Genomic DNA, 24,873 nt, shown 5'->3' with positions numbered 1-24,873 from the left:
TGCTGGGAAATGCTTGGAAGGGGGTCTACATATATACACCTCCCAAAATAAAAAGCTGGAAGATGTGAAATAAAGAGGAATATGTGAAATAAAGAGGGAATAAGAACATGGAAAGTTTGCATGAAGAAGAGTAGCTGCAGCTTGGCTACACAAGAGCTTCATCTTTTCCAAGTACAGTAAATGGAAATAAAACTCTGAGTCAAACCTCATTTGTCCTATTAATTCTGCTAAGAATAAAGTCACAACACAGAGGGGAGAAAAAGATATACAAAACAGCTTTAAAGAGCTTAAACTAAACCAAATCATTTAGCAGTACACACAATAAAAGCAATTAGCATGCAAAATATTAAGAACCTATCCTGTGTTTAAAATATCTGTGGGCCACAAACAGAGGTGCACAAAAGACAGATTATGAGCAAATCTCAACCTCTTATACATCACTTCTCAAATTAATTATCTGATAATCACCATGGCATTCATTTACAGAATAAGTATCTCATTTAAACTTAAACCTGCACATAAATAGAAAAAAAAAAAGTTAATTAACAAAACAATAAAGTACCCAGCAATGTAAAAACTCTGCTGACTCCACTCCCCAGCAGTGGCAAGAGTCTGATGGAACTTTGTGTTGAACTCTCAGATTGAGGCACTGGGGCCTACACAACTCTGACAGCAAAGCAACACATGCTGCCATAAAAAATAAGTTGCAAGTTTGTCAGTGACAAGGAAGCACAAGAAAACCTGGATCCCACTTCAGTGCAGCTTGTCCTTATTTCTACCTCCATCAAATAAAGCACATAAGCCTCCATGGAAATCACACACTTGCATCTTGAACTGAATAGGGATAAGCAAAGAACATGCTTAAATATTTTGCAGAATTAGATCCACAATCTTAATTTCATACTGCAGTAATTCATTCTCTGAAAAATCTGTTTCTATGGAAACTTATTTTGGATCCAGCAGAGAGATTTTTCCCTTTGATTCTCACTATTAGAGCCAGTCTTTTCTCTTGTCTCTTTCTCTAGAGATATTCTAAAAAAACAGATTTCCTATTTCTTTGCCTGTTTCACAGCAAACCCCTATCTTTAAGTTCCCTCATTTGTTAAGCAGAAAAAATTCTCAACTATCTTATTGTGATAGTGTGAAGTCTTTGAATGCTGTAGAAAAAGAAAGGATAATGGATAATCTAAAAGCTTCATCTTGCCTAGTGGCCTACAGATTAACATGATTTACTGTACTGAAAGGGAATTCTAATGCTTTTAAAAGCATATTTAGGAAAAAACCCAAAACTGTTTTCCAGCCCTCCCTGTGCCCTGGCTAGGTGTGCTGTCCTTTGTGGGGGAGGAGGAACAGCCCTTCATGGAAGGTGTGAATGCTCCCCAGGTGTACACAGCAGCAGAATTATCTTTTTGTCTTTATTTCCTGATAACTCACTCCTGGTTTTGCTGTCTTGGCTGTTCTGATCATCGTGCAGCTGTTACACACACCTGGCTATTCTCACATGAAGGTTTTGCTTCTGAATTACAGTGGTCAGCTCAGACCCCATCGTTTCATACCTGAAGCTAAGACTGGTTAGTTTTTGCCACCATGTCTCACTTTACAGTCACCTACACAAAAGTCATCTCCTGTTTCATTACCCAGCCACTCAGTCTCATAGCACCCCGTGAATTTCATCAGAGTCAGCCCTTGCTGCTAATGCCTTGATTAACTTAATATTATCTTTCTTTGTTTAGCAATCATCCTCTTTTCCAGCCCATTTCTGCGTTCGCAGAGCAGCACAGGTCTCATCGCTGGTGACCTCCCTTTTCTGTCAGAACCACTTACCTTCTTTTCTGCCTGGTATTTTTAACAAATAGCTCAGCCCTGCGAGGAGCTGCCAGTTTTGTCCCTCCATTACTTAGTTTCTGTAATAACCATGGACATTGTGGAGCCTCTTTTGGCTCCACACAGACTACAGCCACAAGATTTTCCCTATTTGCATGCTGACTCCTTCAAAGAACCTTACAGATTTGTGAGCCTTTTTCAATAGCCAGACCATTTCTTTGCTTAGTGCAGAGGTCAATCCTCCCTGCAGGTCCCTCAGATTTCTCATATCTGCCTGGTCAAGTGCAGCATCTTGCAGAGACATCCAAACCTCTGAGTACCCACAGGAGGCACACAACAAACTCCAGCCTCATCCTAGACCCAAAAACCTTGTGTTAGTGAAGACTATAATAAATATAAATATAATAAATATTTAGACATTAGTTCTTCAAGATAATTCAGGTCTTTCCCCAAAAGAATCTCCAGAAGATGCCATTGTCCAGTATCAGCTACCAGGCTCCCAGTCACTGCTTCTGGATTAATGACTGCATCCCCAGGAGCCTCTGGGTCTGTCCCAGAATATCTTTGTCAGTTATCTTGCTCATGTTCAATTAAATGCCCAAATGATAGCACAAAATGAACAACACCTAAATTCCCATGCCTTTGCCTCACCTGGAGAGCGCCCCAAATTGATGTTCTGAGACCAAAGAGCAGGATGCCCTTGCAGGATGTGTGCCTTCAAACGCGGGCAAGTGACACCAGGACAGCCTCCCAAGGACGGAAAGCAGGGGACACTGTGATAGCCTGCGACATCCCCCCTACCCTGGCTCCCTGTCTCTTTAGCTCTTCAGTAATTCCTCTCTGAATTGCCTGCCTCTCCCAACATTACCAGGCAGCAGCGCACGTCCCACTCCATTAAGCCTGTAAGCCACTGGCTGGATGATATCTGACTCGCATCCGCTTCCAATTTAAAATGGGCATTTGCTTCAGATCAAAGCAGCAGCGGCAGCAGGAGCAGAAATTAGCATCTCAGCCTCTCTCTCCCTGGTTTCATTGCCACAGTGTGTCTCCCTCATTACCAGGGAAATGAAATGTCTTTACAGTTCAGGCTGCCTCTCTGCCTTTTTATCCCGCGGCCGCCGCGCGAGGCATTGCCGCCGCATTGAACATCGATTGGTCATGGCCCTTCTCTTTCAAACGGGACACTGGACCTCTCCTCCCTATTAGCATCCCACGAGGGGGCTGGGAGCAGTCACAGCCCCTCCTGGTATGCCATACTGCTTCCAGCACTCACCCATTAATTCCCTCATGCTTAAAATAATGATGAAACCGGTGTTCTCCCCCCAGCAGGTCAATTTTCACACTTAGTCGACAGCCCCAGAAATGAAAGTTCCTCTCACCCCTACAAGGAGTAGGTACAGCACACTTACACACAATTATCTTGTCAGTCCCACACCACCACAGCCAGAATCTTTTCTGGGGAGTGCAGCTGGCTAAAAGGACACTGAGCTGGTTCCTCTTGCCTGCTGTGGCAGCAAACTGAGCCAGATTCCACCCTACCACCTCTCATCCATCCTTCCCACCTCTCATTCGTCCTTCCCACCTCGAGCCTCACAGCTGTGCTGCTTCTGCCCTGCAAAGCATTACTCCCTTCCAGCCCTGTGCAACTGCAACTATAACAATAATAATTACATAATGCCATATTACCCTCTGGAAGAAAAGAGGGAGGAGCAGGTGATTTGAGAAGGACCAAAAACATCCAGCAGGAGCCAGATGCAATGTAGCAGTTTCTTAACGGCTAAGGAAGGTTCAGAGTTCTGTCAGTGGTTCTGCTTTGTCTAAGTTGCCAGAGACCAAGGCCAAAGGATACACAAAACAGGCAGGGGCTGCAGGAACCAGCTGGAATGCAAATTCTACTCATGGAAAAAAATACATCCTAAACATTTAGTCAGCTAAAGGTTTGGCAGTGACCCAGCAAAGCCCAAAGAAAAAACAGGGGGAAAAGCCCACTGCTGCAAAAACACACATTCTCCTTGCAGACCCTTTCATCATGGCCCTAGGCACACTTACAAACTTAAATTAACACCTGCATGAATAGGAAGCTGCTACTTATGAGGCTCAGGTTAACTGAGCAAAAATGGCACAGAGGAAGAAAGTTGATGGAGAAACCTCCCTCTCTCTGCCAACCTTCTTCTCCCAGTCCACCAGACACAACAATCTCATATTGCAGCAGTCTGCAGCTTTTGGTTTGCAGAAAAGATCCCTCCACAGACCTACCATGGGCTCCTGAGGTGGCTGAGTGAGGGGGACAGCACAATTCTGGGGGGGTGCACCAAACCCTGGTCACTCAGAGAGCTCACACAGCTTTTGGAGATTGACCCTCACATGTGACCTCCACAGTAGGGTAGGGGCTGTCCCCAGGACTCTGGTAATGAGTAGCAGCCTAAATAATTCAGATTTTGACTAGAAAAATGGTCTTGATGAGGTTCATCCTAGGCCGCATAAAGAATGGGCTGTCAAGCCATCTATTAGTAGTTTGCTGTGTTAATATCTGAGAAGGTGTGAGATACCAAATGAGGCAAATAGGGCAAAATTATATTTAAAAAGAAGTGGAAACTGAGCACCATCTTTTTAACTTTAATCCCCATGGAGGTACAGGGACAAAGTACTTAAAAATACTAAAAAGAATGCAAGAAAAAAACGAACCCACTACTTTTCTGATTGTTTTGAACAAAACCAAAGGAGACCTACCTATCTCCCTTGCAATAAGACCGAAAACCTGGTGGGCAGGGATAAGCAGCAGGCATCACATATTCTTGACTTTACCAAGGTTTGTAGGCTCCCAGGGTATTCTTGGGCAAACTAAGGAAACAATCCAAATGAAAACCTGGATAAACAGCACAAAATTAGCAGATAAACTACGTGCATAGATTTATTGTTAACAGTTGATAGAGAAAAGCAGTTCTTTCCTTCCTTTCCCGTGCCCTTACACATGTGCATCTCCTTTCCATATCCCCTAAACACAAACCAGGCACCAGGTGGGCAGCTCACACTGCAGCCTTCCCTTGGTGACCTGCCTCCTTTCCTTCATCCACTTACCACTTTCCATGAAACCTGTAGGAGTTTAATATCCCGGGAGCATCTGCTTCTCTGTCAAACAGACGGAAACCAGCCCAAGAGTTAAAGCTCCACCGAGACAGGGCTATGACAGACAGCAGCATCTTCCACAAACTGGTGCCAAAAGCTGCTCAACACCCCCACGAAAATGGGGCTGCAGTTAGACAGGAACAGCCAACAGCCTGAGCACACAGTGGAGACACAACCTGCTAGACAGCAAACCTGCAGAGAGGGGCCTGACGGTCACGAGCCAAGCGCAAACAGCGCCGCGCCGTCACACGCCAAGAGGAAATCAAACATCCCACTGGGATGTGTAAACGGGACATAACCCATCAGGCAGGGGGGAAACCTCTGCAGAGAGCCCCACACGCAGCTCTGAGCGCTCACGCTGCGGGAGAGGCAGCTGGGGTCAGGGCAGCAAAGGGAAAAGCTGCACGGGGCCCAGAAAACATCCTGCAGGGAAAGACTGACAAAGCTGGAAGCAGCCCACACAGACAGAGGTGGCTGAACAGGGAAACAGCAGCAGATGTGTGCAAAAACTGCATTTTCAAGGGACTGAAGCACCTGCCAGTTCTTCAGGATAAAGTCAGGCAGCTTTCCTAATTGCAAAGAAAGTGAAAGAACAGGTCATCTAGAGGGGCTGTGGTGTCTCCAAATCTCTCTGTGGTCACAGGAAGCAGGTCTGTGAGTGTCTGCTGTAGTTTCTATAGAGCTGCTTTGGTCTGAGGAACGTGCTCAGAGTGTTGCCCTGATACCTGACCTTACAGCTTGCTGGGACCACATCCCATTTTGCACAATACCAGCTATTTATCAGGTAGCAGAGCTCCTCAGCCTTGAAAAGGTGAGCCCTGGATTCCAGGGTATAGAGGAGCTGCCCCACAAGCACACATATGTTTTTTTATTATATGGGACAACCTGGATGTGTCTAATACCAGATGCCAGCTGTGCAGCTTCCTGACCCACAGACAGCCCAGGTGCCAGGGGCTGGATGCTGTCTTCTCCTATAGCAGAAGCAAAGGAAGGAGCTGGAACTTTGTAGGCTCCTCTCCAAGATGGTCTGATGTCCACATCTTCCTTCTGGGATCCAAGACACCATGTCAGTCCTTTACTGGGTCAACAGGATTTGATTTTTTGTGAATGGCTGTGATTCCTCTGCTCTGGACTTTCTTCAAGCCCAGCCAGCCTTGCTCAGTCTCTCATGTTCCTGTGACAGGTTTTGATGAAGACCCATTTCATTTTGCAGAGGTGATGCTCTTTGGGCACTCTCAGGATGTGAAAACAGAGGTGTCCAAGAGCTTCCCCAGCAAAGAGTGGGCAAAGGCAAGGGTGATGACTGAAATGGGACACCAATATTCCACTTCCAGTTCTACCACTGGTTTTTAGCCTGGATACCACATAGCTTTGTCATGACACCTAAAATTAGTAGAAATGTGGTACTTTTGTGTCACAGCACAGAAAGAGCTGTGTTTTCCCTTTATTCCTGCAGAGGAATAACACCACTTCCATCCACAGTGGGAGATGCACATTGCAAGGGCCTCCAAATGTACCCCAATAAACAGAGCAGGAAATGGGTGAGTACCTAACCTAAAAGACAGAAACACTTGTTATGTAAACCCTATTTGCTTAGTAATTCTAAAGCTGCCTCATTATATCAAAAAGAAACACACAATTTCAAGGATTTATTGCAAGAGCTAATACAAAACAATAAAAAGCCCCTCTGCAAGTACTCAGTCCTCCTCAGCTGTCCAGCTCTGCTCATCCACAGACCAGCTAAGTTTTCTTGGCCTCTTCATTCCCGTCCAGTTCCATCATCCATCCAGTGATGTTGCTCTTCTTGCTTTTCCTGAATTTGCAGTACCAGCAGAAGACAGCAAGGGCCAGCAGAAGGATCAGAACCAGTGGTAAGTATAAGATGAAGTTCAGCAGTGGTGGGGATGAGCAGATCCTAGACAAAACAGTTGACTCTGAAAGAAAAAAGAAAGAAAAAGTGAGGCTCCAAGCTGGTTTGAGTTTCTCACTCCTAACTGCTGTTTTCTTAACACTTTTCCTTCAATCTTCAACAGCTACCAATTTTTAAGAATTTATACAGGCTACCTGAGGAGAAGGGAGAGAGAAACCAGGTAATTTACCTCAATTTCTTGTCTGGGGAGGTCAGATAAGGCCTGGCTTGTTCATCTGAAACATCCCAACAGAAACAGCCCAGTTCTTCTGCTAACCCATTCCAGACTGGGCTCAGTGAGGAAAAGCAACACACCCTGCCTGACACCACTGACAGCGGGATGAGGCAGAAGCCTGTCAGAGGCTGCACTGAGCAAGATGAGATAAGAGGAAAGCAAATAAAACCAGACCAAGAGGTGCCTGTCCCCCCCAGACACCTGCCCCCCCTTGTTATGCTGATCTGCTGTTGTATTTCGTCCCCAGAGAGCTGCAGGTAGCTGTGAGCACCATCCTCATCCCTGGCAGCTCCTGCAGAACAGCTCCCCAGCTGAGGGGGAGGCTGCTGGGTACTTCAAAGACACCTGCATCACTGGAGGAACACACATGCACACACATGGCCACCCAAAAAAAAAAAAGAAAAAGAAAGGGAGAAAGAAGAAACACCCAGCTAAGACTTTGCCTTTTGTGAAAACCATGAAAACCGCTTGGCAAAAACACTTATTCAAAAATTGGAGGAGAATTTACTACCAGTTACTGAGCAATTTCAGCAATGGTTTTTCCACCAGTAATGGGTAACAAGAGCTAGAGGGAGCTGATGAAGGAGAAATCTTGCATGCTAGAGAGCTGTGATGGATAACAGCAGCAACACAGCAGCAGGGGGGATGAAGTGCTGTCAGTCCTCTCTGTGCAATTAAATCCAGATTAGCTCTGCTGTAGGTGCAAAGCCATGAGAGCAGGCCTGTGCCTGGCTGTGGGAGCAGCAGGCAGAGGGGAGGGCTCTGCAGGGTCTCTCTTTCCATGCTGCTCAGCTCTGGGAATTGCTGCAGAAGCCAGAACTCGTGTAGGCACCCAGGCTGGCTTCAGGCATGGCAGCTCCAGAGCTGAAGGTGAGTACAAGTGCAGGATCCTCTCAGCTGGGTGCATCGTGATTGATCTCACAGTTTATATTTTTTCCTCCACATGGGTCATTTGAACCTCCTGTTTTCTCAAAGCAGCAACAACTCCTGCCTATTACCCTCCTAAAAATGCTGCGTGCACCTGACTGAAACCTTTGCTTTTATTTACTTAAACTTCTGTATGCAGAATCCAGTGATTCTGGATTCCTACCAGAATAGAATCCTACCTTGTGATATATATCTTATATTAAAACTATACTACAAGAATAGAAGAAAGGATTTCTTTAGAAGGCTAGCTTAGAATAGAAAATTATAACAAAGGCTTGTGACTGACCCAGACAGTCTGGACAGCTGGACTGTGATTGGCCATTAATTAGAAACAACCACATGAGACCAATCCCAGATCCACCTGTTGCATTCCACAGCAGCAGATAATCATTGTTTACATTTTGTTCCTGAGACCTCAGCTTCTCAGGAGGAAAAATCCTAAGGAAAGGATTTTCCATAAAACATGTCTGTGACACTACCTTTGCACCCAGCAGGCACCCTCACTCACCCCAAAGTGAAGTTTAGAGAGATCTCAGCCTAGCCAGACTTGCCAGAGAAGTCACAGCAAGAATTTTCCCCCCAAACCATTGAGGTCCTGGCCCCAGCATGGCTCTGTGGAGAGGAGGTGACCAGCCCCTGGCACCCAGCACTGTTACCTGGTGGGATGGTGACGAGCTGGGTGTGCCCTGAGCGTGCCAAGGCCTGCACAGCCCAGTCCTTGCCCTCGCCCTGCTGCTGCCATTGCTGCAGCTGGCAGTAATACACCCCAGCATCTCCGCTCTCCACGCTGCTCAGCGTCAGGCTGAAGTCGCGGGCGCAGGGGCGGCGCAGGAACAGCCGGGCTGCCAGGCGCCCCTCGGGGTACTGCACGGTGCCATCGCGCCGCAGGGACAGCAGGGCCCCGTCAGGGCCGCTGCCCCGCACCTGGAACCAGGTGGCTGAGAGCTGAGAGCGGGGCAGGAGGGCTCCCTGCAGCCGGCAGGGCAGCGTGGCCTCCTCGCCCTCCCGCGCGGAGATGCTGCCGTTGGCTTTCTCCATCTGCAGCTCGCGCTCTGTGCGGGGAGAGTGAGAGCACAAAGAGATGTTGTGGTGTTGTACAGCTGTAAAAACACTGCTGCCTGCACCCACAGGCTGACAGGAACCTTCTGGAGCGAAGTGTGAGGGATTGGAATGGCCTCCCACAGGCCACTTGCTGCTGTGACTCATTCTCCCTGGGTTGTTGTATCCCCACCCTGCCCATCATCTCTGGCCCCTCTGCAGTAATGCTTCCTACCCCCTCCAAATAAATGATAAAGGCATCTTTTGGACCAAAAGCTGTTTAGGAAGCTGGAATTCTCTGATGCACTTTATTTAGAGCTGGAGTAAGGCTGAGAGAGGGAAGAACTGAGCCAGGGAGACCCACCATGCACCCCAGAGGTACAGTGATTAAGGTGAGAGCAGCTGAACCTCCAGTCTTGTTCCTTAGCAGCAATGTGCTTGCTGCAGGGTAAGGAAAACCACGTGTTTTCCTTCAGGATGCTCAGCAGCACCAGGTAAGGGCAGCTTCTCGATTCACAGTGTTGCACAACCAGGTGTTGGAGGGAAAAGAAAAAGGCCAAAATTCACTTTGTTGTGAAGCATTCCACTACATCTGCCAGTAGCAAAAATAGCAGCTCGGTTGGCTTGGGAGGATGTGGTAAATCTTCCTAATTCCCTATTTCCCTTTGAGAGGCACTGACAACTCCTGCATCCCTAAGCCTCTGATCCAACACAGGAGCTGCTGCTTTTCCTAAGCCCTGCCAGCTTAGGAGAGGCCTGGCAGGGGCCTGTCATGAGTTGATCCAGCAGAACCTACACAAGGGATAACACCTGCTCACCTGAGAGTTTGAGCTTCAGCGTGGTCCTTCCCGATGTTCCCTCTCCCAGCTTGTACCAGCCATCCACCAGCCAGAGCCATTCCTCCACCACACAGTAGTAGCTGCCCTGGTCCCCCAGGTCTGCAGACAGGATCTGCAGCTGGAATAGGCTGCTGGACACCCTCTGGCTCAGGAAGCGGGACTGTTGTGCAGGAGAGCTGAATTCAGACCCGTACTCCAGCACGCTGCTGTGGTTGGCCCTGAGGATTTGCAAAGGTTTTGTGTCTGCCAGAGGAGGCAGGAGGTACCAGGTAACAGCAAACTGTGAATTTTCCTGGGCAAACACAATCCTGCACTGAATGGCAGCATTACCACTGGCAATTTCCACAGAGCTGTCTTTCGTATCAACCTGAAGCTTGTTCTCTAAAATGGAGAAACAAAACAGTCATGCCAGACGCAGCTGCCAGTACAGGGATACTGACAAGGAGGGGAATAAAGCTGAGAGAAACACACTGGAAGAGGAGTAAGGAAGAGGGTACACAGAGGAAAAAGGCTCATTAGGGGATGCTGGAGCAGAGGGAGGAGGGAAAGAGCAAATCCACACAGCCTTGTTCAAACAATAGCAGGGAATCACAGCTGGGTGTTAGTGGGCAGGACAGTAGCAGAGGAGGTGCCTTGGAGACCACGGAGCAGGAATGGGGGATGGAGGCAGCCATTGTGCTGGAGCTGGGAGGCAAAGCCTCTGTCTGAAGCAAATGTGTCTGTCTACCACTGCTCCCATCAGCAGGCTCACACATACATGACAAAAGCAGCCCACAGCTTTGGAGACTGTGAACAAATGTCTTTTATCATAGAGAGACTACAGAGCCTCTGTAGGTTTCACTAACAGTTGCCATCTCAGGTGTTTGCTGTGGTTATTAATCCAAAACCACACACCAGAGTCCTGCACACGCTCTGTGATCACACCCAGAGATTGTTCAGTGCTGTGCAGCTGAGGAGAGCAGAGGGAGGGTGCTGCCGGCAGCTCTGCCCTGGGCAGAGGGAAATCCTGATCCTGATGTGTCTGTGCTGCTCCTGCTCCAAGGGACCCTCTTCCCACAGCACATCACCTGTTGCTGGAACCTCTCCTCCAGCAGGGAAAAGGCTGCAAATCCATATCTTTAAAGGTCCTCCAGCCACCTGTATTTCCCCTCCACCCTCACCTCCATGCTCAGCAGTCAGGGGAAGGAATACACACAGGTATTACCCCCTCAGGTAGGGAGAAACTCCTCAGCAGGAGACACCATCAGGGTTTTAAGGGACTGTAGGCTGAGTTTCCATTCTTAGCCCTTTCCTTGCCTATGAGCTGAGCAGCAGGACACCCTCTGCCACAGAGGCTGGGGACAGGTGAGCTCCCTTAAGGCTCAGCCCTTAGGTGGATGCTGGTTTGGGGACAGGCAGCAGAGTTCACACTGAGATGGTCCCTCAGAATGTCTCAGACCCCTGTTCCTGTCCACAGGCTCAGCAGGGCACTCTCTTTCCCAATCCCAAGGGATGTGGTGGCAGCAGGTTGTGGAGAGGGCTTTGGAACAGGAGGGAGCTGTGGCTTCTCCTAAAGGGGGTGAGGAGTAAGGAGGCACTGCAGGAAAAAGCTTTCACATTTCCCCTTCCTTCAAGCATTTCTTCTCAAAACTCAAGAAATCCACTTCAGAGCCCTTCACTGCCTCTCTTGAGACTGGTCAAAGCAAAATATCCCAACTGCTATCTCTTTACATCCCTGTAGAGCCTCTGCCTCTGTGAAATCTGCCAACAAAACCTCCCTGCTTATCCTCTTCTCTTTGCACCCCATCACTCTTCCTTCTCTCTGCAGACACACACGTTTTCACCAAAAGTTTGCTCCACAGAGGCATTTGCACAAGTCCCAGTGTCTGCTTATTGTCTCAACTCAGTGATGAGGATTTCCACAGCAACACTCACTGGGATGAAGGGGAGGTGGATGCTCCCAAGGGATCACAGTGCTGTCCTGCATTTCACAGAGTGCATTTGCTGCTCTGAAGAAACAGGTATGGGCAAAAAGCAGAAGAGAGGGGACAGCAGTCGCCCTAATTAAGACATTGTGCAAGCTCATCAGATCCACCATGAAAACCACACAGACTTGAGCACACCTGGGAACTAGATGCAAGCTGATGTTTTAAACTTCAGTATTTAAAAGCACACTCGTCCCAGAGCTGGCTCTGTGGAAGCACAAATGTTCAGAGGGGGACACTGGAGAAACTCAGAAGCCATCTGGAGATGACTCTGGGCAGCCTGCTCTAGGTGGTCCTGCTTGCACAGGGAGTTGGACCAGGGCACCTCCAGAGGTCCCTGCCAATCTCCACCATCCTGTGTTTCTGTGACAGGTGAACTGAGCACACTGGAAAAAATAAGACACCTGATTCTGAACTTCATCTGCTCAGCACCAAGGATACCCCTCAGCAAGTCAATGAAGTGCCAGGGGATGAGGGAGCAGGCAGGGTCTTGCTGCTAGTATGACCTGGCCTGATACCCACTGGGGCAGAGAATGCTCCAGAGAAGAAAAAGCTGCTAGATCTCAGAGAGGAGGCACACAATGAGTGCTTGATTTTGATGAGGAAAATTGCTGTTACACTCTCCGAGATCACCTCAAGAGGAAGCAGAGCACTTGCTGCAAAGCCCTTTTGTTTTAACTCCAGGTCTCCTCTCTCTCTGCTGCTAAAGATCATTTACCAAAAGGGCAGAGGAGCTGCCTGCCTCTTCCTTTCTCACATAAATCCATGGTGCTGTTCTCCCTTTCATTTTCAATTTAATTAACCAAGCTGAGCACCTCACTGCCTATTTCCCTGTGAACCTTGCCTGCTGACTCTTGGCTTGAGCAGTGGAGCAGGCAGAGGGACACAGCTCATGTGGGCTGCTGGCCTGAGGGACACAAGGTGAAAATGCCCACTCCAGAGTGGGGGAAGCAGCTGCACTGAGAGGCTCATGGAGCACTAATTATGAGATCCCACCTTACATATTGGAAATGGAAAAGATCTGCCCTCCTTCCCTGTTTGCTATAATATTTCACAGATGTCCCTCCCATCTGAAGATGGTCCATAGATCACAGCAACATGTAAACTCTTAAAGCACCAACTGACATCAAGTAGTAAACAAAGTGCTGAAGCAAAAAGTCAAGACTTCCAGTATCTCTGCAGGCTCCAACTAAAAGGTTTTATATGAGGAGAAGCAGGCTGGTGATTTTCATGATTTGCAGCTTCATTTTTTGCAGCTACCCCTCAACCCTATATTGCTGCCTGAGCCAGCTTCCTCCCTAGACCTCTCTACCTTCCCAAATATCCTCCACTGGCTCATGCTGCCTTTCCAAGAGAGGTGGCATTAGAACCAACAGGAACCTCCCACTGTGCATCACCCTCTCCCAGTTCCCACCATCTTTTATGGAGTCACAGTCTCCAGCAGCAGCTGCAACACATTTGGAGCCAAATGCTGTGGTCTCACGCTGCTGCCATCTCCTCTGTGTAGATGCTCTGCAATTACACCTGCTCTTCTTAATGCCATTTACACTAGAGATGGGTGCTCAGAGATGCTGATTATTGTCACCCCTTTGCCTCAGTGCCACCCTGCCCCAGCTGGCTGTAGCTCCAGAGCATCCCAGCTCCACAGGGGTGAGGAATCAGTAACAGTGGAAGAGGAGAGAGCACCAGAGAAAAGAGCCAGACAGGGTAGGAAATGTATTACCCTATGCCACAGCAAACCCATCAGTTAAAATGCATGAAAAATGCATAATTTCAGTTCACTGGGTTGTGATTCCGAAAATCCAAGGATTTTAGAGGAAGGAACACTTATTGCAAGGGAAAAAAAAAAAAAAGAGCAAGAACTCTCCTTTGCTGGCAGAACAGACACGAGGGCAAAAATCCAAACCAGCCCATGTTCTCACGCCTGCCTGCAGGGCTCAGAGGCTTTGGCCAGGACAAACCCTGCAGCCCCAGCTGTGAGCAGGGCACGCTGGCACCGTGGTGCTGCTGGGGTGGCAGCAATCAGGCTGGCTTGGGGGGCTGGGGTCTGTCTGCTCGCAGCATCTCTCTTCCATACGAGGATGAGGCTCCCAGCGGGATGCTGGCAGGAGGGAAGGCAGCGCAACCCCTGCCTGCAGGGGTGGCCATAAAAGGGAAGCCTGGGCAGGGCCCTGGCTGTGCAGCCCAGCTGTGCCTGGCAGGAGATGCCTCCCCACGGAGTCCCTGGCACCCTGAGGCTCAGTGCTGGCTCCCAGCCCGGCAGGGAGACCTGGTGCTTTCTCAGCATACCTTCAATATATCCTGGTCAGGGAGCACAGGCATATCCCAGCATCAGCTTCAGGGGCTGGTTTCTCTCCACTGCCTCCCAGAAGCCCACACCATGGGGTGTACCTTGCACTCCAAACATTTAGCTGGGCTTCTTGAGGGGGACACTGCTTCTTTCCAGAAACCAGACTTAAAATCCTAGTGGCAAGGCTGATCCCTATATGCTTGGTATAATCTGCCAACAAATAGATACTGCTTACCAGCAATAATTTGCCAGCACCAAATTTGCCTCCAAGGTTTTGTCAGGTGCTGAGGAAGCACCAGAACAGGCAGCACCATCTCCTGCAGCCCTGGGGACACCCCAGACATCAGCAGCCCTGGTTGCCCCTGGTGACATTTGATGGATTTAAAGTTGCAGGAGAGACCTCTGCTGAAGGTTCTGCTTACCTGGCAGCACCACTCTTATTCCCACGGCATTGGAGCTGGTGCTGGCTGCTGGCTGCCGCAGGGGCAGGACGTTCCTCCTCCAGACCTCCACCTCACACTGGTACATGCCCTCGTTGGCAGGCAAGGCGCTGTGGACGTGCAGCCTGAAGGAGCTGTCAGTCTTGGCCAGCTGGGCTTTCCCCTGGAAGCGCGGCTGTGCTGTCCCCCAGAGCACAGTGCCATTGGGAAGGACCTGCACCAGCTCCTGTAAGGGACCCACAGGCGGGCTGGGCTGGAAACGCCACCGCACAGACACCGGCACCTCCTCCAGGGCGTAGCTGGCAGACACCTGGCAGAAGAGCTCAAAACTCTGCCCGTAAGTGACCGTGGCCATTCGGCTTCTCAGCGTGGCATGCAGACCCAGACCTGCCAGGGAGAAAAGAACCCTTGGCATGGGGACACAAGTCCTGCCCTGTGCCACCCCACCGCCACCCTTCCCTTCCCAAGAAGGAAGGACATGGTTGCTGCACACCACGGAGATGAGCAGCTCTGCACTCAGAGGTGAGGGCAGGAGAAGCAACCAGAGGCCAGCACCAGGGGTGTATCTCTGATCAATTCCACCAGACAACTCAGCAAGTAGCTTTGTGGAACTTAATTACTGCAAGTAATTATGCTGCTAGAACAGATATTTTGTATTCCAGCTTAAGGGGACAGGCCTGCTGAGCAAGATACTGCCCCTCAGGTCCCCCAGCATTTTAGCTGTTGTCTCCCACTGGTCTCTCCCAAAACACACCATGGAGGACTCTGGCATCCTGGTAGAAATGGGGAAATTGAAGCACTGCAGGGCCAAGTGATCAGCCCTAGATCACCCTGCAGCAGCAGCAGAGCTCAGAGCACAGCAGGCCTATATACCACTGATGTGTCCACCTGTCAGAACCCAGGAAATTCCTCTGGCTGCCCTGGAGGACTCGAGCCCCTGCCCAAGGGGCTCAGAGACCTTGGCACAGAGCCCAAGATCCCTGTGCCTTTGATCTTGACCCATGCAAAAACAATTACCAACCTTTATATGAAGAATTACAAGTCCAGAGAGTTTAAGTAGAATAATAGTTAGTTTATCATGGGGTTAAAAATAGATTTTTGAGGTTTTTAGAAAGGGGACTCGGGGTCCCAAGATGGAGAAATTTGGGTGCACCCTGTCCTCCTTCCTTCTTCTTCCTAACCCCCATGATCTGGGTGATGGTGGCACTTTTGGATTGGTTTAAGATAGAAACTCACTGTCTAACATAGGTGATAAGTATTGGGAAGTTATTGTAAATAACGTACACGTAGCTTTTAGTATAAAAGAATATAGAATAAGGAGTCGAGGGGAGTTGTAGTGGAACCATATTGTTAGTCCTGAGGTGGTTAGGAGAGCAGCAGCTGCTCCTAGGATGGGTCAGGGGCTGGGGTCTGCTATGTGATAAGAATGTGCTTGGTGTGCCATTGAGAATTAGATATTTTCTTGTAGGTAGAGGCTCAGTAGGAGCACGAAGACATAGGCTTGGATTATCGCTACTGCTACCTCTAGGATAGTTAGTAAGAAGAGAGCTAGTGAGTTAGGGGTGAAGCTGCTGGTATTGTGGAGAATAGGGCGGTTGTGGCTGTAGAGATGAGTTGGATGAGAAGGTGAGTTGGATGAGAACACCACCTGTGAGGGCAACCAGTGTGCTTCAACCCAACCTGCCAGACAGACCACAGCGGGTTGGAGAAAGAATGTTAGAGATAAGAAATAATTAACAACCTTGAGAATGAGAACAGAAGAATCCTGACTCCTCATTCAACTGCTGGGCTGGGAAAAGGAGATCCACCCACTTCTCGAACCCAGAAATGGCCGAACTCACCCATGGAGGTGACGGTCACTGCTGCCTCTCCCTTGCCTGTCCAGTTCCGGCCTCGGGCCCACTGCGTGGCTTCACACCGGTACTGCCCGCCGTCATCCTCGTCCAGCGTGCTGGGGATCACCAGGGTGAAGGTGCCAGGGCTCTCTTTCTGCACCCTGAGGCTGCCCCGAGCCCCCCCGTCCCGGTAGGCGCTGCCCAGGCTCAGGGTGCCATCCTGCTCCATGGCAGCCACCAGCTCCCTGTGCCCCGGCTGCTGCGGGGACAGGTGCCACCAGCGCAGGGACACGGGGCCGGTGGCTCCCTGCACCTCGCAGTGCAGCATTAGGGGGTCTCCTGCTGTCACCCGTGGGGTGCTGGTGGACACAGACAGGCGCAGGTGGCTCTCTGCAAAGGACAGTGACCGTGTTGGGATGCTGCGCTCCTTAGGAAATGCCAGAGATACTCTAGCGTTACATGTAAAGACCAGACAAAGCTTGATTTTGGAAAAGGAGTTGGAGTGTAGTAATTACATATCCTCTCAGCAGAGACAGACAGGGCTCTCCCAGGAAAATCCTGGGAAGCTGTTAGAAGCGGTGAGAAACTCAGAGGAAATAATTCAAACAATTAATCTCTCTTTCTGTAACTGTTGTTTATAGATATGGTTCTCCAGAATGTGCCATTCATAGGTAACCAACTCTGTGAGAGAAGATTACTGAAGGCCAATCAGGCCTTAAGTCCACCGTTGTTTCTATAAGAACTGTAGATTTCTAATAATAAGGTGTCTTTTCATGCCTTGTGATGATGGAGTCTCTGCATCACCTTTAGCTGCCCCTGATACTCCTCCAGTGATATAGGGGAATTGCCGGAAATTTTCAACCAGCCTTTTCATATAAATTTGGAGAAAGCTTTGTGGTTTCAGTTTTTTGGGTTTGGGTTTTTTTTTGTTTGTTTGTTTTCTTATTTTGTTTTGTTTTGCTTTTTTTTTCCTTTCTGTTTTATGTCTTTCTTGGGACATGGATACCTAAAGAATGAGTTAAGAAACAGAGTCCCAGCAGGCAGCCCCTGCTACATCAGAATAAACATTATCCAGCTATGACAAGGAAACCAAGAGCCTCCTACACACTTTCCTTAGAATGGTTTCTCACAAATCATGCATCCAAACAGTGAGAGCACCCTGATGGAAATGACAATGATCCCCCTCCCCAGACGTGCCTGTTCTGCTGGGTTTTCCTGTCATTTTCAGGAGCAGCAGCAGATGTTGCTCACAATTTTCAGTACCAAAGATACAGGAGGACCCAGACTCCTCAGAATTCTACCTATTTGCCCCAAAACTTACTGTGAAGAGACTGGGCTAAAGGTTTACACTTTGTTGACAGCTACTGTGTCTGCCATGCTAACATGGGCTAAAGCAAATGCTTTTCCCATTATCTATCAAAAACCCTGGCATATTTGCACTCTTGCTGCCCTTGTCAAGATGAGGCCAGACCTGAAGCACTTCCCAGTCCAGGATCCTGCAGACTTCACCCAGCAGAGCAGCTGTGAGGATTTACTAACCTGCTGGCTTCACATCCACTTGGATGCCTGATGACACAACGGTCTGGATGCTCTGCAAGCCTCCAGGAGTCTTCATTTCTGACACAGAGCACTGGTAGGTGCCCTTGTCCTGCAGCCCCACCTCAGAGATGGTGAAAACATAAACTGTGTTGCTGGGCTTGACTGCTCGCAGCTGCCCCAGCCTGGCTCTCTCCTCGTATTCTTCCTCCCAGGTCAACACCCCGTGGGGATCAAGCCTGGCCACTTCCATGCCATTGAGGAGCCAGAGCACCTTGAAGTTGCTGCTCTTTGGGGCTTCCAGCACACAGCTGAGCTGCAAGGTGTCCCCTTCAGAAAGGGAGGGTTCAGTGGCAGTGAGGTCCACGGAGAGCTCTGTGCCTGTGGGCAGCCCAAAACAAGGAGGGTGGTGGGCGGCCCTGCCCGTGCTGCCCTCCTGCCTGGCAGCACCAGTGGCCGTGCAGAGGGCAGCAGGAGGGAATTCTCTGTTAAAATGTTTGGGTTTTTTTCATAAGAAAAGTGGTCAGGATGGAAAACTTTGACCCTGGGGAGAGGGTTGCCAGCTGTGGGCACTAAGCAGCAGTTGCAGGTGGAGGGAGAGCCAGAGCCCCCGGGAGCTGAGCCCCCCCTTAAGAGCAGATAAACCCAACAGAGCACTCAGAGGGACAGCCTTGGGCCACAGCCTCCCCCTGCTCAGCTCAGGCATTGGAACTGGGCCCTGCCCTAACTCAGAGGCATCAGCTTTTGCAGGTGCTGCTCTGCCTCACCTCCTGGAGCTGTTTTATCTCATGGAACACCTATCCTGTAAGCCAAAAAGGGACACAAAGGGCTTTAATCACAGTGGCGGTTTTAACTCTGCTTGTGATAGAAAAAGGAGCATGAAGGGCCTTGTCTGAATCTACTGTGGCTCTTCCTGCATGCTGAAACCCCCGGTGGCTGCTGTGGGCAAGAGATGCTCTCCAAGCTGGAGAGGATTTGGGTTAAGTTCCTACAGAAAGCAGAAATGCCAAGACTTGTCACATCAGGCAGGAAGGAAGGAAGAGAAGGTGGATCCTGCTCCCCACACCAATTAGCAGGAGGTGCTGAGCAAAGAAGGCAGTGACAGGGGGAACTTAAAGCCATCTTCCCCTTGCAGACCCTCTGGGGCAGTCAGGCAGCTGTGTCTGAGGTAGGGACCCCATCTCTGGGTGCTGTGGTAGCATTCACCTCCCTCACTGGGCATTCAAGGCCCCTGGTTCCTGGCATCAGCCTGGCTGCACAGTGGCTGCAAGCAGGAGACCCACTGGTACCCCAAAACCCTGAGCCATGAGCCCACAAAGCACTGGAATGGCAAAAACCTGGAGGAGGGACAGAGCCCCCATTCCCTGGCTCACACCACCGTGTCCCTGGGTCACTGTGGTGCCCCCTGAGTCTCAGAACAAGGGAAAGGTTAAGTGCTGTAGTTTGGAAGGAAAACAGAGCAGCTCCCAGACCACAACTGGAAGGGCTCAAATAATTCACCTAATGCACAGTACCCTGTGAATTCAAACACTGGTTCATAAACAGTTTGTGAACAGGAATCCCAGCTGCTGCAGATATGTTTGGCATTCCTAAATATTTGCTGCAGAGTTTATAGAAGCCCCTGGAGCAGCCAGCCATGGTCACAGTGGCTGATGGCTCTCGGAGTGATGGGGTGCTCAGCCCTGGGGTCCCCCACTGGGTGCTGGAGGACAAAACCAGCCCTGCAAATTTGATGGAGGGCTTGCACACCCACTGCTGTCCCACCGTGGCAATACCAGGAGCACCAATGCTGCCACCAGAAATTCCTCTCACCACCCTTTAACACTTACCACAGGACAAATACCAAACTCTGACAAGGTTTCTAAACAATCCCATGGCACTGATGCCTGAATGCTCGCACTGCCAGTCATGCCAAGCCCTCCTCAACAAGAGGATGCACAGGAGTGCACTGACTGCCATTGCAGGCTGGGAGAGCCTTTGCTGCAAACAGTGCACAATGAGGGGAATAAAGCTTAGCCACTCAGACAGGTTTCAGGAAACAAAGTGACAAGAGAGCACAGTTCCCTCCCCCTCCTCCTGGTACCTTGCTCCCCTGAGCCACGTTCAGAGGGCTGAGTTCTCACCCGTCTGCCTCTCTGGTTTCCTGCTCTGACTCACCGCCCTCCCACGGGACACCAGTTCCCCTCGCTGCCCCAGCTCTGCTCTGAGGCCTCCTCCACCCGCCCTGAGCAGTGGGGACAGGGTACATCACCCCCACAGGCCGGGCTTCAGCGGGAGACTGATCCATTTTACTGCACCCTGTGTTAAAGGACACCCACTAGCCACAGCCTTGTCTTGGCAGCTTTGAGCTAAAGCTGACTGGTGAGAGAGAGAGAGATTCTCCCTTCCCCTGGGCACAGCTACTCACACACATCTGTGGGAAGGGCAGGGTGAGGAGCACAGCCAGCAGAGGCTGTGTCAGGAGGGATGGCAGACAGGGTGCTCAGAGGAAAGGCCTGACAAACAGCAGCCCCAGTTGCTCTGGAAACAAGCTGGTGGCAGCAGGGACAGAGAAACCACCCCCAACAAGAGCTGTGCAGCACACACAGGCCACCCCTGGGTCCCTGTGCTGAGGCACAGTGACGAGCAGCTGACTTCAAGGCCACAAGAGCCTTGAGGCAGTGTAACAACCCTGTTTGCCACACTCTGGAGTTAGCACTGCCAAGGATCCATCCAGGCCACTGTGGGCACACACTGTGCCCTCTGCTAACACCTCACACGGGTCTGTGAGGCTGTGGCCCCACAGCACTGCCAAGGATCCATCCAGGCCCCTGTGGGCACACGCTGTGCCCTCTGCTAACACCTCACACGGGTCTGTGAGGCTGTGGCCTTGCTACTGGCATCGGGATCCAGCTGCATGAGCAGCCAAAGCACCATCAGCTCCTAAGCCAGGGCTGCCATGGCCCTGAGCCCAGCCCAGCCCAGCCCACCCCTCAGTGCCCAGACCCACAGTGTGTCCCTGAGCTGTGGCACAGGCAGGTGAAGGGGCACTGAATTCTGCTGCTGTAGAGCCTGCAATGCACAGGGGAGCTGGAGCCAACAGGTGAGTTTGAGTTTGCAAAGGCCTTACCCCGGCTCAACACTGCCAGCCAAGTCCTCTGAGTTTGGTGGCGGGAGATGTCCTTCCATGTCTTGTCAGGATCCTCAATCCACTCGGCTGCCTCACAGTACAGCTGCCCCTGCTCAGATGGCTTCACTCCCCTGATGACGAGCTTGTACGTGCTGTTCCCAACCTTGTTCAGCTGCAAATCCCCCTCCAGGAACCTCTGCTCATAAGAGGGCCCTGGCTTCACGGTGAAGTCCTTGGAGAGGGTGAGGATCTCCTTGGCAGGCTGTTCTCCTGCTCCCTGAAGAAGGTACCAGCCAACGGAGAGATGGGTGTGCTGGGCAGTGGCCTTGGACACCTCACAGGTCAGCTCCACCACATCCCCTTCCATGTGACTGAGGGCCTGGGGTGCCATGGAAGCCGAGAGTGTGTCTGGAATCACTGAGCATGGGAAGAAACACAGAATTACAGAATATCCTGAATTGAAAGGGACCCACAAGGCTCACTGAGTCCAGCTCCTGTCCCTGCATAGGACAACTCCCAAGAAACTGCAACCAGGCCTAAGGGATCTGACAACACAGGAGAAAAATCTTCTGTAGCTGACTGACAAGGCTTCCATCACCTCTTGTTGAGGTGTGAAGTGACTAAAACCTCAGCAAACAAGAAAAAAAAAATTCAATCTCTTCACAGTGTCCTCTTCAGCCAGACTGCAGTCAGTAATAATTAGGCAACCCCAAGGAGATTAGAATCCATCCCCTCACTATCTCAAATGGTGATATCTATCACCAGTAGACTGGTGCGGCACCAAGATAAAAGAGAAAACAGGGCTGAACACCAAGTGGAAGCACCATACCACCATGCAGACTCTGTGGGCTCACAGCTGGGCCTTTCCCTCTGTACCTCCACCCCACTGCCTTCCCTCCCCATGGCCTGCAAGATCTGCAACCTCCCTCCATCTGAGGGTATCCCACTTGGGTCAATTCCCACACCCACAGAGCCTGGAAACTCCTGCCTTCCCAAGCGCTCAGCTGCAACACACTGGGTCTGTGTCAGGAGCTGAAGTCAGGCCATGGGAGGGCAGAGGCTTTCTTTCCCTCCCCTTGCTCTGGCTGGGAGGAAATATCCACAGAATCACAGAATAATGAGGTTGGAAGAGACCGCTAAGATCATCAAGTCCAACCTATGCCCTAACACCTCAACTAGACTACAGCACCAAGTGCTTTATTGCATTCCAGTACTTTATTATTCTTCCAGTGAAAAAATTTCTTCCTAATATCCAGCCTATACTTTCCCTGACGTAGCTTGAGACTGTGTCCTCTTATTCTGTCAGTTGCTGCCCAGTGGAAGAGACCAACTGTCCTGGATTACCAGGACCCCTGCCAGGGGGCTCAGAGACCCTGGCACAGAACTCAAGACACCAGTGACTTGGATTATGACCCATGGAAAAAGTTACCAACCTTATATGAAGATCTGCAAGCCACGAAAGTATAAGTAGAATAATAAATAGTTTGTCACGGGGTGGAAAATAGATTTTTTTGGGGCTTTTAGAATGGGGGTTCAGGGGGCAAGATGGAGGAATCTGGACATGTCCAGCCTTTTTCCTTCTTCTTCTTCTTGGCCTCCATCTTGGCACTTTTAGATTGGTTTAGAGTAGAAGTTCACTGTCTGACATAGGTGATAGGTATTGGAAAGTAACTGTAAATATTGTACACATAGTTTTCAGTATAAAAAGATAACACTGCCCTGGGGGTGGCCAGAGTGCCTCTGTCTGTCCTGCTGAGCAGACTTTGGCAGGCCAGGAGAAAGAATTTTATAGATAAGAAACAAAAAACAACCCTGAGACTGAGAACTGAAGAGCTCTGACTGCTTCTTCGAGTGCTGGGCTGGGAAAAGAGACTTTCTAACGTATCTTGGGGTCACTGTGAGCAGCTAAAGCCCCAAGAACCAACGCCCAACTGTCTACAACCTCCCTTCAGGAAGTTGTAGAGAGCAATAAGGTCACCTCTAAGCCTCCTCTTCTCCAGGCTAAACAGCCCCAGCTCCTTCAAACGTTCCTCACACCAGAGAACACACAAGGTGATGGATATCTTGACACACCTACCTCAGCCCCCACTCACCATCCCTTTCCCCAGTGTCCCTCTGACAGATGAGATGTCCCTGTGGGGACAGCAGCGACCTGTCCCACCGGGAGCAGGGCTCCCACTCAGGACCCACCTGTGAGGTTGGTCTTGGCGCTGTAGCTGCCGAAGTACCTCTCGTCGGTGTTGGGCGTGTGGCACTCGTACTGGCCGGCGTCGCGCTCCTGCAGCTCGGTGATGTGCAGCAGCACGGCGTCCCCCTGCAGCCGCTCCACGAAGATGCCGCGGCCGCGCACGCGCTGCGTGTAGATGGCGTAGGGGAACGAGGGGTCCACGGTGCTGACGATCTGCACCTCCCGCTCGGGGGCCGAGGGCAGGTAGATGGACCACTGGAAGTTCTGCTCCGCCGGGCCCTGGTAGCCGCTCACCTTGCACCACAGCGTGATGTGGGAGCCCTCTGTGCGGTACAGGGGTCCCTCCTGGACTGTCACCAGCCGCTGGGCACTGGTCAGACCTGTCAGCACACACGGTGTTTGCAGGAGGCAGTTACAAGAAAAAGCCCTGTGACAACAGAGCCCTGAACTTTCTTATCTCCTGTCACACTGAGGGTCACACGACAGAGCCCAGAGCATCGTGGCCAGAGGGCTGCCGAGCCTGTTCGTGCCTGAAGAGCCTCTCAGGCAGCACTACAGGGGAAGCAGCAACCAGGCTGAGAGCACTGGAGGAAGCTTGTGGTGTGTTAAAATGAAGAGGGCCAGGCTCACAAAGTGTGGGGGACAGGGAGCAGGGGTGCAGAGCTGATCGCTGCCAGAGGAGGAGATGCAACACAGAGGCTGAGGGACACGGGACAGTGGAGGTCAGCAGCAGGCTGGATGCTGCAGAGATGCTCCATAGGCAGAAATGGAGGAGAGCACAGGAGAGGGGGTCAGAAAGAACTCTCCTCTGAAGGCAAGGGGCACAAGGAAGGATCAAGAGCTACCTCCATTTCTGCTTGCAGAGGGTCTGGGGATTGCCACCCACAGACTCTCCCCTTCCATACAGCTCCCAGCAGTGACATTCGCTCTGTCTGGAGCTCAGCATGCACACCAAGCAGAATACCCACAGGACATGGTCCTGAGTTAAAAAACAACTGTGGTGGGTAGGGAAGAGAGCTGGTGACAGGGCTGCCGAGGAAACCTCCAGAAATTCCCTCCCAATGGGAGAGGGAGCGAGGTAACACCCTCCACACTGCAATCAGCCACTCAACGGGGACGTGCATGTCCCCTCACTGAAACCCTCTTAGGGCTTGGGCTCTTGTTTTGGAGTGAAAACACAGTGCAAAAGGAGCACATGCTGATGCACCTCTTCCCATGGCACCTGAGCCAGAGCAGCGCTGGCTGAGCCCCCCATGTCCTGCTTTCCCCACAACACTCCAAGAAAGCTCCGGCCACTGGGTAGGGCACTCACCCAGGAGGAGGAGGAAGAGGAAGGCAGCTGCCAGGCACTGTGCCAGCCCCATGGGAGTCCTCTCTGCTTGGATCCTCTCCCAGAGGGGTGCTGGTGGGTTCTCATGGGCGATGGCCAGGCCGCTGTTTAGAGAGCGGCTGGGAGGAAACTGTCTCTCAGCGGTGGTTTCCTCTGCTCAGAATGGCAGGGAGAAGTCACGGAGCAGGGTGCATCAGCAGAGCAACACCCCCTGGGAGGTGACAGCCTGCACCCTGTCCCCAGGCCACCTGGGCTAGTGTGACGATGCCCAAAGCCCCTTCTG

General features: G+C 50.8%; 1 protein-coding gene across 1 annotated transcript; it reads right to left on the bottom strand.

Moving 5' to 3' along the window:
• Positions 1-6,690: 6,690 nt before the first annotated feature.
• On the bottom strand, positions 6,691-24,624 carry CD101 (CD101 molecule). The gene is made up of 9 exons (XM_054270294.1): positions 24,573-24,624; positions 23,263-23,640; positions 21,073-21,489; positions 17,967-18,344; positions 16,434-16,817; positions 14,575-14,979; positions 9,878-10,279; positions 8,678-9,073; positions 6,691-6,884 (listed from the first exon to the last, which is right to left on the bottom strand). The coding sequence occupies exons 1-9, from the start codon at positions 24,622-24,624 to the stop codon at positions 6,691-6,693; spliced, it is 3,006 nt and encodes a 1,001-aa protein (XP_054126269.1).
• Between the last annotated feature and the right edge of the window lie 249 nt (positions 24,625-24,873).

The sequence above is a fragment of the Melozone crissalis genome, unplaced genomic scaffold (genome assembly GCF_028551555.1).
Source record: "Melozone crissalis strain CALT ecotype California unplaced genomic scaffold, PUWL_Pcris_2 ptg000009l_1, whole genome shotgun sequence".
NCBI classification, from domain to species: Eukaryota; Metazoa; Chordata; class Aves; order Passeriformes; family Passerellidae; genus Melozone; species Melozone crissalis.
This window is presented reverse-complemented; position numbering and strand designations above follow the sequence as displayed.